This window comes from Xenopus laevis, chromosome 5L, assembly GCF_017654675.1.
Source record: "Xenopus laevis strain J_2021 chromosome 5L, Xenopus_laevis_v10.1, whole genome shotgun sequence".
In the NCBI taxonomy this organism is placed as follows: Eukaryota; Metazoa; Chordata; class Amphibia; order Anura; family Pipidae; genus Xenopus; species Xenopus laevis.
Genome location: NC_054379.1, coordinates 69,315,078 through 69,332,624, shown reverse-complemented (window position 1 = coordinate 69,332,624; position 17,547 = coordinate 69,315,078). Strand labels below are relative to the sequence as shown.

Genomic DNA, 17,547 nt, shown 5'->3' with positions numbered 1-17,547 from the left:
CATTTATATGGCATATTTTTCTGGCCTCTGTGCTTCAGTGGCTGCGACAAAAAAAATTCATATTTTCAGCATTTATATGGCATATTTTTTCTGGCCTCTGTGCTTCAGTGGCAGCGACAAAAAAAATTCATATTTTCAGCATTTATATGGCATATTTTTTCTGGCCTCTGTGCTTCAGTGGCTGCGACAAAAAAAATTCATATTTTCAGCATTTATATGGCATATTTTTTCTGGCCTCTGTGCTTCAGTGGCTGCGACAAAAAAAAATTATATTTTTAGCATTCATATGGCATATTTTTTCTGGCCTCTGTGCTTCAGTGGCTGCGACAAAAAAAACATAATTTTTCAGGAAAGTACACATGCCTAATTTTTCAGGGTTCTGCAACAGTGGCAAAATCGCATCTTTTATGGTCACCGCAGGTGATCAATAAAGTAGACCAAAACTGGGCCCACACTGCAGAATCAGTGTTTTTTGGTTCACTTCACAGTACATTGAATTACCTCTGCCTGACCGTGCACGTGCGCACAAGCACGGTGACTGCTAAACACACCACTACAGAAATATTGCCACCAACAGGACGAACATCCTGGAGGTGACAAGCAACTAGTAATTAAAAACTATTATTTGCTCACTTGACGGTATCATTCATGAAAGCTCTTTGCGTTTTTTTTGCGTTGCAGTAAGCGCCGCGTTTTGTCTTTGCGTGTGAACAGGCTGTAACCTTTACACGACTTGATTGGCATGTAGACGCCGGACGTTTTAAAGCAGTTTATTACACAAGTTTAGAAATGTAGTGTGATTTCTGCCCTTTACAGCACAAAACGCAGCGCTGTGTCAACAATGTATTTTTCAGATACATTTTTGCCCTTGATCCCCCTCTGGCATGCCACTGTCCAGGTCGTTGCACCCTTTAAACAACTTTAAAATCATTTTTCTGGCCAGAAATGTCTTTTCTAGCTTTTAAAATTCGCCTTCCCATTGAAGTCTATGGGGTTCGCGACGTTCGCGAACCGTTCGCATTTTTGACGCAAGTTCGCGAATATGTTCGCGAACATTTTTTCCGACGTTCGCTACATCCCTAGTCTTAAGCTTGGCTTAAGAATTCTGAACAAAAAGTTCCATAAAGTCACAAACAAGTATTGCTGCAGGCCCACATTGTCAGTGTCAAAGCAAGTAGTTAATAAAATAGAAACATATACTAATATATACTAAACATATACTAATATATACTACTATACTATATATATGGTGCCCAGTGACAAATGTCAAGGGGTGTGTCAAGGGGTGCGGAGTTCCATGACCTGTATAAAAGCTTGATATAGTCATGGAACTCCTTGTACCTTGTAATATTCCTATATTTTACAATAGGATATTGCACCAGTTATTTATAGCTCTCGCTTTCTCTCTCTCTCTCTCTCTCTCTATATATAGTTATATACAGCTCACTCATAGACCACATGCATATCAATTAAATACTGAAAGCCAACAATTCTGTTTTTTCAGGAGGTTTTTTTTGGCATTTGGTGATTTCAGCCTAGAATGGGGCTGAAATACTAATGCATTTTGACAATTTAGGACAAGACATACAAGCAAGTTTATTAGGCATTATGCTCTAAATGGCACATTCTATATATTCCATTGTATTCAGTCTACCAGCTAAAGGCACAAATGCCAAATAACATCATGAGAAATGTATACAAATATATACAAAGGGATAGCTGTAGAATATGAAATTACTCTTCTTGTATTATTTTCTTCAGCTCGGGCCTAGACTGCAAAGAAAATTTATATCATTATGGTGCGAATGGTGGTATAATAAGCAGAGCAAATATGTTGCTGTGCTTCTATATAAAGAGTGTGTTTCTGTGCTACTAGGGAAAGTGTCTCTCAAGCCACCCACAAGTCTGCCATGCCCGTGTCACTAAAATAGTGTGCATTCAAAGCTGCAATGCTAGAAAATGGCTCTTCCATCTTCTTTGGTAAAATGAAGAGGGTTAGTTAGAGAAGTTAAGCAGAACAACTTGTACAACCCTTTCTGCTTCCTTGGAGAAAATGTGAGGTTAGATGATACCTTTTATTGGCTAGCTGATTAACACCCTTTCTAATTATGACAACTGAATATTTAAGCCATTCCCATGATTTAAAACTCAAATAACAGTATACCATGTCAACTTTCTTGACAATTCTGTACTTTATGACAACAGTGAGCAAATGCTCTTACTTGTTCCAGCAGGATAATATGCCTAATCAGCTGAGGGACAGATTAAACTCAGCCCCCAACTTCTTCAACTAGTAAAAATGATTCTGTCATGATTTTTATGGTGTCATTTTTATTTCTAAATTACACTGTTTGCATTGTAAACAATTCACTCTACCATTTAAAATTTAATTCCTGAATCAATACGTATTTTTGCAGTTGTATTATTGGTGTGTAGGCAGCCATCTCATGTCATTTTGCCTGGCCATGTGATTTCCTATATCTACCAGGGACCTGTTATCTGGTTACCTTCCCATTGTTCTGCTGATGGGCTGCTGTGGGGGGGGAGGTTGATATCACTCCTTGCAGTGCAATCTACTTGCATTGCAGCAGTAAAGAGTGGCTGAATTTTATCAGAGCACAAGTCACATGACTGGGGGCACCTGGGAAATGGAAATATGTCTGCCCCATGTCAGATTTCAATATTAAATATAAAAAAACCTGTTTGCTCTTTTAAAAATGGATTTCAGTGCAGAAGTCTGCTGGATCAGCACTTTTAACTGATTAATTTTGAAAAAAAATTATAGTATCCCTTGACAGTATCCCTTTAAAGCTTCCACAGAAAAGTAGAAGGTAAAGGCTATGCAGTAGCAAAAGAGTATTCACTTCATATTAATACCCTTGGTTTTTAATTGAGATGTTGTACAGGCAACATTTGGCCACAGTATATTTTTAGATCAACCTTCTGTATCACTCCCAGCACTAATTTTGCATCTGCACACGGTATACTGATGTCACAAATGGTTCCCCCAAGTCTTACACAAGCTTACACAATACAATCATCTGAAAATATATATCCTTCTGTAGCTTGTCATTGTATGATTTTGGTCTTGTGTGTATGTTAGTACTAGTTTTTCATTATTATGCTTCATGATGTCACATGAAGAAAATACGTTTCTAGACATTGTCATTGTATCGAGGTTTTGGAATTCTATCTGTCTTGACCTGTTTAAAAGGATAGAGTTCACTGTGTTTCTCCTGTTTTAACCATGCTTCAGTTTAGTTTTCAAGAGACTTTCTTTAAAATCATCAACAATGGATTATGATAAATTGTAGAACAAGCTGTTGAATATATACATGTTGCAGTACATGAGACTTTGTTTACAAAAAGTCCAAAATGTGTGTAATTTGGCATGCACCAAACTAAAATCTTTGTTTAACATAGTGGCAATTTGTACTGGGTGCAGTTTACACTCAAATGTGTGCTATTTGCTATTGCCAGTATATGTTGTAATTTGCAGTTGATGACATCTATTGATTTTCTACGGCTTCCTGAGCAAATTACAAAACATTGCTGATAAATCTTTACTCTTGGGACCTAAATATCAAGGGTCAAATTTGAAAGAATTATATTCTTCAAAATATATTTTTGTGCACAACAAAATAAACACTGCACATTTTACCATTTGTTTACAGCTCATGGTTCTTGTTACAGAAAAACTAATGAAGCAATCAGAAAACAATGCTAACACTATTTCTTGGTGTAATGAGAGTTAGTTCCCAAATAGTGTCTACAGAAACATTATGGTAATTGGATGACCAGTGATCCATTTACTGACTTAATTAGTGAATTCATTTAAGTGCTGATCTGGACTTATTTGAGGAATAGCAGCTGTAGTAGTGCCCCAATCATTTATGCTTATTTTTTCAGCCTAATAAAGCATTATGGACATGTGCAAATGGAAATTGGGATTTCATGTCATTTACATTTATTCATTTCAGGCATCTGTGTCTTTTCTGCTGCTTCCAAGTAAACAATTTAAGAATTTTACATTTGAAAATGTAGACACATTTTCAAGAGAGCAAATCTCAAAGTACTGTATATTTTTTCCCAAAAAAGAAAGTTGAATAGATCATCATATATACAGCTGAAAAGCTGTGTTATTAAATTGGACTTATGGGGGCTGGTTTACTAATGCGGGTGCAGATTTGCACGGCTACTACCCATACAAGCCAGATAAAAGCTATTGTTGAATAGTTTAATACATAAATCAGAGCCACGTTAAGACTAAATGGAGCCCTAGGCAGGGTAGTCACATGGGGACCCTTTCGTTACTTTATAACTGCAATATCAGGGGCAGCATCTATCTTAGTTGTAATTTTAGTTTTGGACCACGCCCTTTCTGGGACATGCTCTGATAAACCACTTAACGGATACACTCTCAATGAATAAATAGATAGCAAAGCATCTATTAGCTTTTCCTGAACCAAGAACCTTATCATTCTCATACAAAAGCCAATGATGCACGTATGGATATTAGTTATATTTATAATGCTCACAAAACACTTTGCAGGATGGGACAGATGCAATTTCATGTATAATACCCCAGAACTCATAGAAGGATAAATCCTGGAGCAATATCATGTACAATACCCCAGAACTCATAGAACGCAGTGGCCATTCCATGTATAATACCCCCAGATCTCATAATAACCCCTGCACACAGTGTAAGTTGTGAAAACACAGACATTTCTCTTTAAAATTACCTCAACACATAGTTTAAATATCACATTTTAAGGGGTTAAAAAAAAGTTTAATGGTGTCACTGTGTGAGAAATGAGGAGAATGAGCTAAATACCTGCACAATCTTCATAATGGAAGTGTTTGGGGGAAGCACCTGATGAGATGATTAGAGAGGTAATATATCAGTATTGTAGTAGCCTATTCTTGGGGTAGTATTATTGGAACTGGCATGTTGTAGGAGCAGAGGTAGACCTAAAGAAAGTGTGCTCTTCTGGATACATTCCTGCACATTCTTCCCAAACGTTTGCTGCCCCTATGTGTGATGTCACGTGCATATGCACCTCAGCAGTGTCAGGGACATCAGATGAAAGGAGGCATGGAATGATGCTAAGCAATCAGATGATTTGGATCTGTGATCTGATCACATTTGTGTCCAAATTCACACAAATTTTCCACATCCAATAGAACCAGGCCCCTATAACTAGTCTAACCCTAGGCAAGTGCCTAGGGCACCTAGTGGGTAATCTGAAGCCAAATTTACATGCATAGCTAAAAGGTTTTTTGTGACCAATCATTTCACCTTAAGAATTACCTACAAGATGAGTCCAGACATATCTAAGGGCCAGATTTATCAGCAATTGAATTTGAGTTTCATTGCGATTTAAAAACATTTTTAGGCAAAAATTGAGACTGATATTGTCATCTAAAAGGTGGCAAGTTCATGTAGAAGTCAATGGAAGATGAAATCTCAAATATTAAAGGAGAAGAAAAGGCTAAAACTAAGTAAGTAGAAAAGTAAGTAGAAAGGTCTATATAAATACACCAGTAAGAGTGGTGGCAGATTGGGAGATCCAGCCAGGCCAGTGACAAATCTCCTCTACTGCAGGCGATTAATCTCCCATACTGCCTTTCCGCCGGCTAGAATACAAATCGCTGGTGGAATCACTTCAGATTTCCAAGATGCCTCGTGAGCTTCTAGTGCTGTAAACACTGGTATGGTAAAGCATTCTACAAAATAAATATAGTGTTATAGCTTCCACTATTGTGTCTAATATATTGGCAATAAACTGCCTCTGTAGCTTTCCTTCTTCTTTAAGCAATCATTTAAGCTCATTCAAAATAAAGGGTAGAATCTGATTTCATTGTGTTCCTGTAGTTTTTTTTTAAGTGATCAAGTTTTTGAGTTTCTAATTTTTTTCCTAGATAAGAGCACATTCAAGAAGATGTTGATGTTTTTTTTCAAATTCGAAAATTTGAATTATGACAAATCCGCCTCTAAATAAATTAGCTTTGTGTCCAATACTTCATTTAAGTTTAGGTCTTTTTCATATAGGCTGCAATAACTTGCAAAATTATAAGAATGTTGTTATTCTGCTTTAGGTAAGAAAAAAATCAGAAAGGAAAAGACTAATGATATGTGATGATTGAAGAATCATGAGAATCATGTTCATGTAATATTTTTAGTATTTTAGTTTGGTAACAGATATGAGTGGTGATGCTGTCTTTTGGTGCTATTTGAGATAAATACTTTCTGGGTGGAGAACATCGGTGAGACATATCTTCTAAGATGGACATTGTATATAGGTAAGTAAAAACTGCTGACTGAATGATAATGGTTATTTTTTTTTAATGTATTTCATAATGGAATGAAGGTCATTCATAAAAGGCCATGGTTTTTGAAGTACATAGATTTAGCAACTTTTGTTTTAAAAAAGCACTGCACATATTTAACTGAAGTGGTTTGGGAGGCATGGTGAGCAATCCGAGCTAAATGTCTATACAGAGTTTGCTTCATACATGTTTTAAATATCTTTAAAAATGTCTCCTGAACTCAATATGGGCCTTTGATTAGCCGAGAAAAGGATATGCAAAAGCCAAGAACATTTCAACAAAGACAACATTTTACAGATGGAGCAACTTTAAGATTTGTATTTAAAATTAAAATACATTTTAAAAATAATACAATACAAAGCTATGTTACGATCCATATACATTATATTAGCAAAGGGCAACATAGTACAAAGTTAAGGACTCACGCTGAGTGGGTTTGTACATCATGCCAGCTGCGACTGAAGTTTTGCTTCAACTCATTCATCACGCTGACTCCAAGCTTTTGCTTTATTTCCACAAGATGCTTCTCTTTGGCTGCTAAAACTTGCCGTAGAGTAACAATTTCATTCTCCAACTATGCAGAAAATACAGAAAGAGGAAGTAGCATTACAGTGAGTAGATTAAATCCTGTGAGGAGCCAGATCGATTTACAGTTAAAATGTTTTGCATGATGATAAAGAGAACACATTTAATTAGTTTGACATATGTTAATTAAAGAATTACCACACTCTTTCCTTCCTGTTGAGAGGGCCCTTAAGGAAAGCAACATGCAGTGTTGCAAAAATGGACTTTACTGGTTTCAACCAGAAAGAAAACATTACGATTTGAGGGTTTATTATTCATATATTTATATATTTATAACTTTATTTCAGTATGAAAATATAAGGGATAAATAAAAGCTTGGCAACAGCATTATAAAAATTAAATTATGGCTTATTTATTAGGTGGAAAGTGTAAAATTAAACAACAAAGTATAGGGTGCAAGAACGCCCTGGAATTAACACCTCCCTTGCAAAGGTACATTGTATTATTCAAACAGGATACAGCAATATCACATTAATTAGGCATTGAAGCTAGATTTTACAAACCGCATAACAGAATAAATTCTGGCTACTTATCATAAAGCAAGCCAGTTGGCTTTTTAGAAGCTTGCAGCACACCCTGTACATACACTGTGCCCAAAGATCAAATCAGTCCATTTGGGCGAGCATGTGGATGGCCATATCAGACAGAGATTCTTTCATCTGGCGAGGTATTTGAGTGTATGCACAGCTGGCTGAAGTTTCAGACTCACCTACAATATTCTTCCAATATTCCCTGGCTGGTTGCAACTTTCCTCATCAACTCTAGCAGTCATTTTGTAGGGTTTAGAAAACCAGAGGCTGTGGTTTGATGCTGTTGGGCCTAAGCCCAGCTAAACATAACTGCCAATGGAGTATTCTAGGTATAGAATAAGTAGGGACAAAGTGAAAGGTTTTCTCAAAGCAAGGACAAAGGAATTCCATAAAACTGCACCAGTGCACTGCTGCTATCCTTCTGTATTTAGCACACATGAGAAGGAATCATTATGATGCAGTGGTGCATTAAACAATCTATAGCTATTGTTATGCTTGGAATTACTGCAGTGCAACATAAGATTTTAGAGCTACTTAAATACACGTAGACAACTATTGCTTATAGTATAATATATAAAGTATTCACTATCCTTTAAATTACCATTTTGTATTTATAATCCTCAAGAACCGACAGATCACAGTGTAAATCCAAACTCTGAGAATTTTCCACTCACATCTGTGGATGTTTTGTTGATAACATTTCATATATGGAACACTTATTTTTAGCATTATGATTTAGAATATGTCAAAAATTATCATCTTTTACTAATAATATCAGTGAAATTAATTGTTCCAGGATCTTAAACAAATGAGCAAATAAGCAGAAAATCACCTTAACCAATTCACTCTTCAGTTCTTCTTTCTCTTCTTCGGATAAAGTTTCTGAATAATCAATGTCTGTGGCCAGTTCCTCATCTGTTTCCTGAAGAGGCTGAGTGTCCAAGAGATCTGTAAGCAAAAAGTGTCATGTTAAAGTGTAAGTAACTTCCTTAAAGGAACAGTTCAGTGTGAAAATAAAAACTGTGTAAATAGATAGGCTGTGCAAAATAAAAAAATGTTTCTAATATAGTTAGTTAGCCAAAAATGTAATGTATAAAGGCTGGAGTGAACGGATGTCTAATAAAACAGCCAGAATCTAACTTCCTGCTTTTCAGCTCTATAACTCTGAGCTAGTCAGCGACTTGAAGGGGGGCCACAAGGGACATTTCTGTTCAGTGAGTTTGTAATTGACCCTCAGCATTCAGCTCAGATTCAAAAGCAACAGCTATGACCCATGTGGCCCCCCTTCAAGTCTCTGATTGGTTACTGTCTGGTAACCAGGATAACCAGTGAGTGTAAACCAAGAGAGCTGAAAAGCAGGAAGTAGTGGTCTGACTGATTTGTTATAAATCAAATCACTCCAGCCTTTATACATTACATTTTTGGCTAACTAACTATATTAGGAACATTTTTTATTTTGCACAGCCTATCTAATTACCCAGTTTTTATTTTTACACTGAACAATTCCTTTAATGTTTACATAGGATATAATTGAATTAGAGGCATCCCAAAGAAAGGCAACTAAGTTGGTAAAGGATATAAAAAATCAGTTATGAAGAAAGACTGGCTTTTTACCCTTTACAATCAACGTCTAAAAGGAGAACTAAATATGGTTAAAAATGTCAAATTTTACATACAGAACTTATTGTACCAGCCTAAAATTTCAGCAAATAAATAGCAGCATTTCCATCTTGGAAAGTGTCTGTGACACTCACATGCTCAGTGGGCTCTGAACAGTTGTTGAGGAGCTAAGCTTATGGGTTGTTACAAATTATCAAGAAGAAAATGGGGTTTGTCTGTAATATAAGCTGATGCCACTGGGCTGATTAATATATTCTGGTGCTAATTGCACCAGTTTCTGAGCTGACATGTAGTAATTATCTGTATTAAGTACTAAGCAGCCTTATATTGTGACATTTCTACTCTTTACATCCAGTATATTGTGAGTTGGTCCCTAAGCTCAGTAACTGACAACAGCACCTGTTTTTGAAGGTCCACAGTGTCAGAGACCCTAACTGTCCTTGCTATATTCAGGTTAACACTAAGATTTATGACTCTCAGTTGAGCCAAAAGCTTGCAAACATTAAGCTATTTTTGAAACCTCTAAAAAAAGAAAATAATTGAAATTTGCAAAACTACTCATAGGAGCACCCAGAGTAAGTTTACATTAATGTATTTTTGGGGTTTAGATCCCCTTACGATAACTTGCTTTTCCCTTGGTTAGAAATGGATCCAACCAATACTTTGAAGAAATGTATAAGGCTGTTTTTCATCTGCAGCAATAAAATTACTTTGAACAAACTTGTGCGTTAATCTTATAATCCATTCTGAATGTATCAGTTGAATTACTTGCTAATACTGTATAGAAGAACACAATAAAACAAGGCATAGCTATGCATGTTGCTCGCATTTTCAGCAGGTGAGTTTTATTCTAAATGTCCTGCTGCTATACACTCACTGGAAACTGTAAAATGCAAAGTAACAGTGCAGTTGGAGAGCATGTGTAGGAGGAAATGCTTTTCAATTTGCAGACTTATTGTAGGGTATCAGGAAAAATAACTATTTTAAGGATGCATAGAGCACAACATTTTGAATCCTTTCATTCGGCTACAAGTACTGAGTTTAGAGAGGACGTGCTGGCAGGGAGGAATTTAAGGTAAAGAGAAAAAGAAAATTAGATATATAAAGCTGCAGAGCCCTGTTTCGGCCAAATATTTGCTTTAAAACACTAATGGCAATTGAAATAAAAGCTTATTTTGTATTACAGAATGGAATATGTTGTATCAATGCAATCTCTCAAAAACCACGTCCAAAATTATACAAATACAGAATATTAACTCAATATTAGGAATTGTAATTTAAAGGGGCATTTAAAGATATATATCTATTAACTCCTTTGTTGAACAAAAAAACTTGCCTATATTTTTTGTTGGTAATTATTATTTATTATCAACACATATTTATAAAACATCAACATATTTCACAGCACTGTATTATAAATGGGAGTGCACACTGAAAATACAGATTACAAACTATAATACAATAACTTAGTTAGTTAGTTAGTAAGTTAGGTTGAAAAAAGACACGTCCATCAAGTTTTAAAGGGGACCTGTCATCCTAATAGATAATTCCAAATTCTTTATTATCATGTTAGCTGAGCAAAACAAACTTTACTTACTCTATATTTATTATTTGAATTTTGTTTCCTTCAGTCTTAGAATTACACTATCACAGCAAGCAGGCAGGAGCCATTTTGTGACACTGTTATTAAGATAAATTTTGTATCACCCCAAAATCTTATGTATGCACCAGAATGGGGAACGTAATGCCATGCACAGACGAAGGGGCATGCCCCCGAAACGTAACGTTGCAATAAACACGCAGGGCTTTGCCTGCATGCATTGAGCTCTGAGTGCCGGTTTTCTTCTTGCTAACATGCACAGTGCCTTACATAATTATAGAGCCTGAGGAGGGATGGGGCAATGTGAGAAGTGTAGTGACATGTAGGAAGTGCTGAATTGAAAGTGATTGACTGCCTATGCCTCAGGCGGGGCATATAATATTTGATTGACAGTTCAAATATTTAAATACCTTTATAATAGGTATGGATGTTTTAATGAAATAAAGAATGTGTGTTTCATGTTTAATTTGCAAAGGACTTTCATTATGCAGCTTTTTATGTGTAGGTGACAGGTCCACTTTAAATCTATATATAACCTGCATAAATGCTAGTTTATCCAGAGGAAGGCACAAAAATACCGATTCAAGAGCTATAGAGGGCCTTGCACAATCTAAGAATTTTACCCCTACTAGGTCCCCTTATAATCAATAATAGAGATAAAGAGCTCTGTATAAACAAGACCCTCCCTTTGCTTGACTGTAGCCATTTGCAGCCAGGCTTGCAAATCTCATTTTGCAGGACGTAAATTGATTAAATGCTTAAAGTGGACCTGTCACCCAGACATAAAAAGCTGTATAGTAAAAGTCCTTTCCAAATTAGGCATGAAACTCAAATTCTTTTTTCCATTAAAACATCCATACTTGTTATAAATGCATTTAAAAATTTCAGCTGTCAATCATAGATTGCCTGCCCCTCTTCTATGTCTTAGGCATAGAGACGGGGCAGGCAGTTACTTTCACTTCCATTCTGCATTTCCTACATGTCACTGCACTCCCCACATCCCCCTCTCTGTTCACAGTCTATAATTGTGTAACCAATGCAAAGGCATGGGCATCAGGTCCCCCATTCTGGTGCATAAACAAGATTTTGAGGTGATATAATGCATGTGTTAATAACAGTGTCCATGAAATTCCAAGACTAACTGAAACCAAGATTTAAATAATTGATATAGCGTAAGTAAAGTTTATTTTTCTTAATAAACACAATAGATAAGAATTTGGAATTATTTCTTAGGGTTACAGGTCCCCTTTAATTCAGTTCCATTTTTGCCCATAGACTTCAAAAGAGTTTTAATATGAAAAACTGTTGAAGAGGTGCACTAAAAAATATCCATGGAGCTATTATGTGCAAAAATTGAAAACTGTTCATCTTTAAAAATGTAGTGGACCAGTTATATTAACCCTGCATTTTACATGAATATCAGTAGTTGGAACGATCTTGTGCAGTATATAGTGTTTTTTTTCCATTAAATACAGTATGCTAGCAATTGAGGCAAAAAAAATTTGATTTCAGAAAAAAAGTCCCATAGACGCAAAGATTTCTCTTGCCGAACGACCGTTTTTAGCGAAGTCCGACCAATCCTTCAAAATTATCGTGCGGTTAGTGGGATTCGAACGATCGAACATCTTACGATTTTTCGGCCGACATCTGTCAGGAAATTGATCGGTCAGGTTAAAAATTCTTTGTCGGCTCCAGTGCAATCTATTTATGTTTGCAGGGCCAAGCAGGCAGCTACCCTTTGTTTTCCTGGCAAATCGTTCTTTTTAGTTGATGGACAATTCGTACGATCGTTCCGAGATAATCGTGGTCTCACGATGACGATCGGATCTTTTAAAAATCTCAACATCTATGGCCAGCTTCACAAGTTTTGTTTCTTCTATTGCATTTCAATGTGAACTTGAAAATGGATCATAGGGCCACCCCATATGTAGAAAAATTTAAACACTATTAACCCTTTAGGACAGTTGAGTATTTCCAATGTTAATTAAATGATACATGAAGGTGCAAACTTCAGGCCTGCTAATCAATTAGATACTTTCAAACAGCAGACCAGCAAATGATAACACCTCTTATTGCCTTACCCCGATATACATATTTTTACTTGTTCCCAAAGGTTATAATAATAATGTGAACAGTCCTACCAATATGGGGCTCAGGCCATAACCATAAAAATATAATGCACCTGAAGCTATTGTACAACTTGTTCTCATGTGGCCAAACCACACTGGTTTTAAGCCCATGGATGTAGCTAAGGGAACACATAGGTAGCAATTGTGTAATTACATGGCAACAAGGAATTGTATCATATCCTGCAGGCTCATGGTGCCTACAGAATTCTATTGTAGGGGGACCCGTTCTCAGAAGAATATACGGTAACTGTTAAATATGCTAGGCCTATTCACCTGTGACTTAATGCCAGTAGGTAAAATAGGTTTTACTGATGTGTGATCTAAGGCTGTTTGTTGGCCTGCTAGACTTTTAATCATGGTGTTCTGCCAGCACTGCTGCTAGAAAATCGGTTGACATCTAGGACATGAAGCTGTGTGATTTTGGGTTGGTTATTTATTTTACATTTGTCAATATTCGCATTCTATTCTGCTGAAAGAGTCATGCCTTTAGAACAGTTGCATCATGTTCTTACCCAGTGTGACACTAGTGTTAAAGAGAGTTTATTTTTCCTTTACAGGAGCAAGGTCGGTTTATTTATCTGTGATTCTCCATATGTTTAAGAAAGTGACTATTTTGTTTGGTTTGTTCTGTCATGCATCCATTCCATATTATGAAAAGTACTAATTGTGACAGTTTCATTATTTCTTCTTTAAAAATTGTAAACTAAAGCTCAGATGCCTTCATATATATTTACTGTAAAAGTTATATTTATGTTGGCTTTGAAAAAGCCAACATATTGATCTACTAGTTCAGCTCGTTCTTATTCTTCTTATTCTTCTTCTTATTATTATTATTAGCGCCCCCCCCATTTTCTAAACGCTACTCCTCCTACAGTTTTAGGGGTACAAGCGCCAAACTTTCCACAACTATTCGCCTTATAGTACATTGCTTGTGCTTTAGTAAGCGATCCCACCCACTGCGCCCGTGCGGCGGACCACCAAAGACGCCTTTGTTCGTATTGACTTTGACAGGGAAAATTTTCAAATCGCTGCCGCTCGTACAGTTTTGAAGCGACACTCCCCAAACTCGGACCACATATTGTTGGTGCCACCCCGAATAAAAATATGTATTTTTGGGGGGGCACCCCAAAGTGGGCGGAGCTACCAACAGCCAATGAAATTTTAGCAATTTTATAAACGCTACTCCTCCCAGAGTTTTAGGAGTACAATTATGAAACTTTGCACACTTGTTCGGTTCATACCCGAATAGGTTGCTTGTGCTCTGTTATCTTTCATTTGAAAATTTGAAACTTTTGCCACTCGTACAGCATTAAAGTTACACTCACCAAACTTGGGTCACTTAGTCATGGGGTCAACCTGAAAAGTTCTGTCACATTTTGGGGGACTCCAAAAAGTGGGCGGAGCAACAAACAGCCAATCAGATTTTCCCTATTGACTTCAATGAGAAAATGTCAAACACTGTCATTCCCACAGTGTTAAAGCCAGAGACTTCAGATTTCTTTGATTATTTAAATGGGAAAAATTTGAATTGCTGCCATTTGCACGTTATTGATGTCATGGACCTCGAATATCACAAATGTGGTCACTGGGTGTTTGCACTTCAAAGTTAGGAAAATTGGGTGGAGCCACCAACAACCAATCAAATGTCATTCATTGATTTTCAATAGAAAAACATAAAATTGCTCACATGTAAAATGTCATGATTCCGAAACCTTAAAGTGTTAGTCACTTGGTGACTCTGGTTCAGAATTAGGAAAAAAGGGGGCGGGGCAACAACAGCCAATCGGATTTCAGCCATTGACCTTAATGAAAAACGCCAAATTGCTGCTATTATTACTGCGTAAATGCCAAGGGGCAAATTCACTAAGATTCGTGGTTGCGCCAGGCGTAATTTCGCCGCACTTCGCCAGGCGTAGTTTCGCCAGCGCTTCGCAAATTCACTAAAATCCGAAGTTGCGCTCAGGGGTAGCGTAAGGTTGCGAATTTGCGCTAGCGTTGATTCGCTAAGCGAAGCGAAGTTACGCTAGCGATGGTTAATTTGCATACGGCGCCAAATTCAAATTTCAATGGAGGAATACGTATCAGCACTACAAATGCCTAGAAAACCTTCAAAACATCAAATAAAAATTTTATTTTGCCCTACACATGTGCCCACTGTCTAGGTAAGTTGCCATGAGTTAGGAAATGTAGGGGGGAAGGAGGAAAGCCCCAAAAAAATTTGCAATCTTTTTCAGCCTATCACCCATAATGTATAAAACACGCCAGTGTTTTTTGGGACTTAGAAAAAATTTTGACTTTTTTTTGAAGCAATCCCTATCTACTCTATTGCGCTTCGCCTGGTCTGAGGTGGCGAAGGAAGTCTAGTGTAAAAGATAGCGTTCAGTACACTGCGCGCGTTAATGAATTTGCGTAGTTACGTCCGTAGCGATAATTCACCAGGCATAAGGGTGCGAAGTAACACTAGCAAATCTACGCCAGCGTTCGTTAGTGAATTTGCGCAGTAACGAAAATGCCAAACGCTAGCGAAATAACGCTAGCGTTAGGCGCTTCGGCGCTTAGTGAATTTGCCCCCAAGTGTGCCAAACAGCACAATTACTCACTGGATGACTGTGGTCAAAAATTTAGGAAAAGTGGGCGGAGCCAATAACAGCCAATCAGATTTTACCTATTGACTTCAATGTAAATGTTTCAAATACTGCCATTCTCACAGTTTTAAAGCCAGAGACCCCAAACTTGGTACAGACCATGACTGCGTGACTGGGGTTAAAATTCGGAAAACTGGGTGGAGCTTAAAACAGCCAATCAAATGTTACCTATTGCTAATCAATGTCAATATATAAGTTGCTGCCATTCTTTCACAGTTAATGGCAGGGACATCAAACTTGGCACAGTTGGTGACAGGGGGACTGGGATTCAAATTTTAAAAGTGGGTGGAGCCAAAAACAGCCAATCAGGTTTTTTGATTGATTTTAATGGTACAATTTGATCTGCTTCAATTTTCACCGTTTTAAACCAGATTCTACCAACTTTGTGTACTCTCTATGCACCAGGGGCGACTGGCCCCAACACCTCTTGCGTTTCAAAGCCAACATCTTGTGGTTTCTTCAGAAATTACACCATCTAGTTGAAATTGATCTCTTTCTTTTTTTAATTCTACCACAATCTTATTTGGGAAGTGTCCATTTGTGTGTTGCCATATCATACTAGCTATTTTTCTGGTCTACTTCACAAAACGCCATAGGTTTCAGGTATTTTCTTTTCTCCAAACTGAGTTTAATGTTTCCACATGTAGGACTTTAATAAAATAAAGTTCCACCACGCTTGTTTTCCATCCAACTTCCAACCAGACTACTTTTGGCTTTGGCAGAATAGTATTTCCACCAAACCTTGTATTTTAGCCTTTGGCTTAAAAGATACCCATAAATTGAGCAAATAAAGCTCTCTCTCAGATTACACGATGTAATTATTAGGCTCCTCAAACTCCATTCTCACCAAGCACTGGTCTTGTTTAATTTTACACCTTTAGCGTGCTGACAAATCACTAAGGTTCTATAGGAGGACTGTATATATTGACCCAATTGTCACTCAGATTTTCTAACTAGACCCCCCCCCCCTTCCTATACAGATGAAGCTCACTCTGCAATGCCTTGGACTATGCTCACACAAGACCTGTGTGTAAGGTCTTTGATGCAGGATAACAGAAGTAGTTGCAGTAGTATGCCTTTTCTTCAGGACTGTATGTTTATTGATCACTGAAAAGTTACCCATGTTAGACATGATATTCACATCAGACAGTAGTTCATTATGTTTCTTTCTTTGAAAGTAATGTGCAGCCTTTTGTGATGCACAGCTATTCCTTTTCTGCATTTTTGTCTGTCCTATTTTTCCCTTGATCATGTAGTAACATAGTAAGTTAGTTTGAAAAAAGACGCACGTCCATTTTAACCTGCCTAACTGCTAGTTGATCCAGAGGAAGGCAAAAAACCCATTTGAAGCCTCTCCAATTTGCATCAGATGGGGGAAAATTCCTTTCTGACTTCAAAATGGCAATCGGACTAGTTCCTGGATCAACTTGTACTATGAGCTATCTTCCATAGCCCTGTATTCCCTCACTTGCTTAAAAAGCTATCCAACCCCTTCTTAAAGGTATCTAATGTATCAGGCTGTAATACTGATTCAGGGAGAGAATTCCACATCTTCACAGGTCTCACTGTAAAATATTATTTATCTCATTCCTAATATTACAAAATATAATTTATGAAAATGTATGTACTTTATTTTATAATGTTGCACATGCTTTCTATTGCACTGTTTATAAAAAAAAAAAACCTGTTATCTTTATAGTACAATAATGCTGGTTTAGCCCACAGTTTAACTTTATATTATACCCTGAATTGTGTCTATGTTTAATGTGAATACTATATCAACTATATGATGTACTATTGTACCTTTGCTCACATCACTTCCTGTATGAACTAGTTACTTCAGTGTATACCTATTTAAGCCTATATTGATATTACATGACATTATGCTGTTTATGAAGGACTTGGTTTAAAATGGCTGTGCTCCCCCACAATGAATATAGTACTTGTTGTTTTTTAAGTGTGTGCCATTTTGTTTTTCCATGGTAAACAACAGGGAGTTGCCAAAAGCCAAAGTTTCAGCACAATTTAGTAGGATAATATATAACAAATATAAAAAATATATAATTAAAGAGCTACAATTGACTAGTATATAGCTTTATATTTTG

General features: G+C 36.9%; 1 protein-coding gene across 2 annotated transcripts in view; it reads right to left on the bottom strand.

The window, feature by feature from the left end:
* tpd52l1.L (tumor protein D52 like 1 L homeolog) overlaps window positions 1–17,547 on the bottom strand; it is a 68,478-nt gene that overhangs the window by 32,039 nt on the left and 18,892 nt on the right. For both annotated transcript variants that reach the window (XM_041562243.1, NM_001094260.1), the window contains 2 exon segments: window positions 8,281–8,396; window positions 6,759–6,907 (listed from right to left, as the gene is read on the bottom strand). In XM_041562243.1, the coding sequence (XP_041418177.1) occupies window positions 6,759–6,907; window positions 8,281–8,396 (265 nt within the window).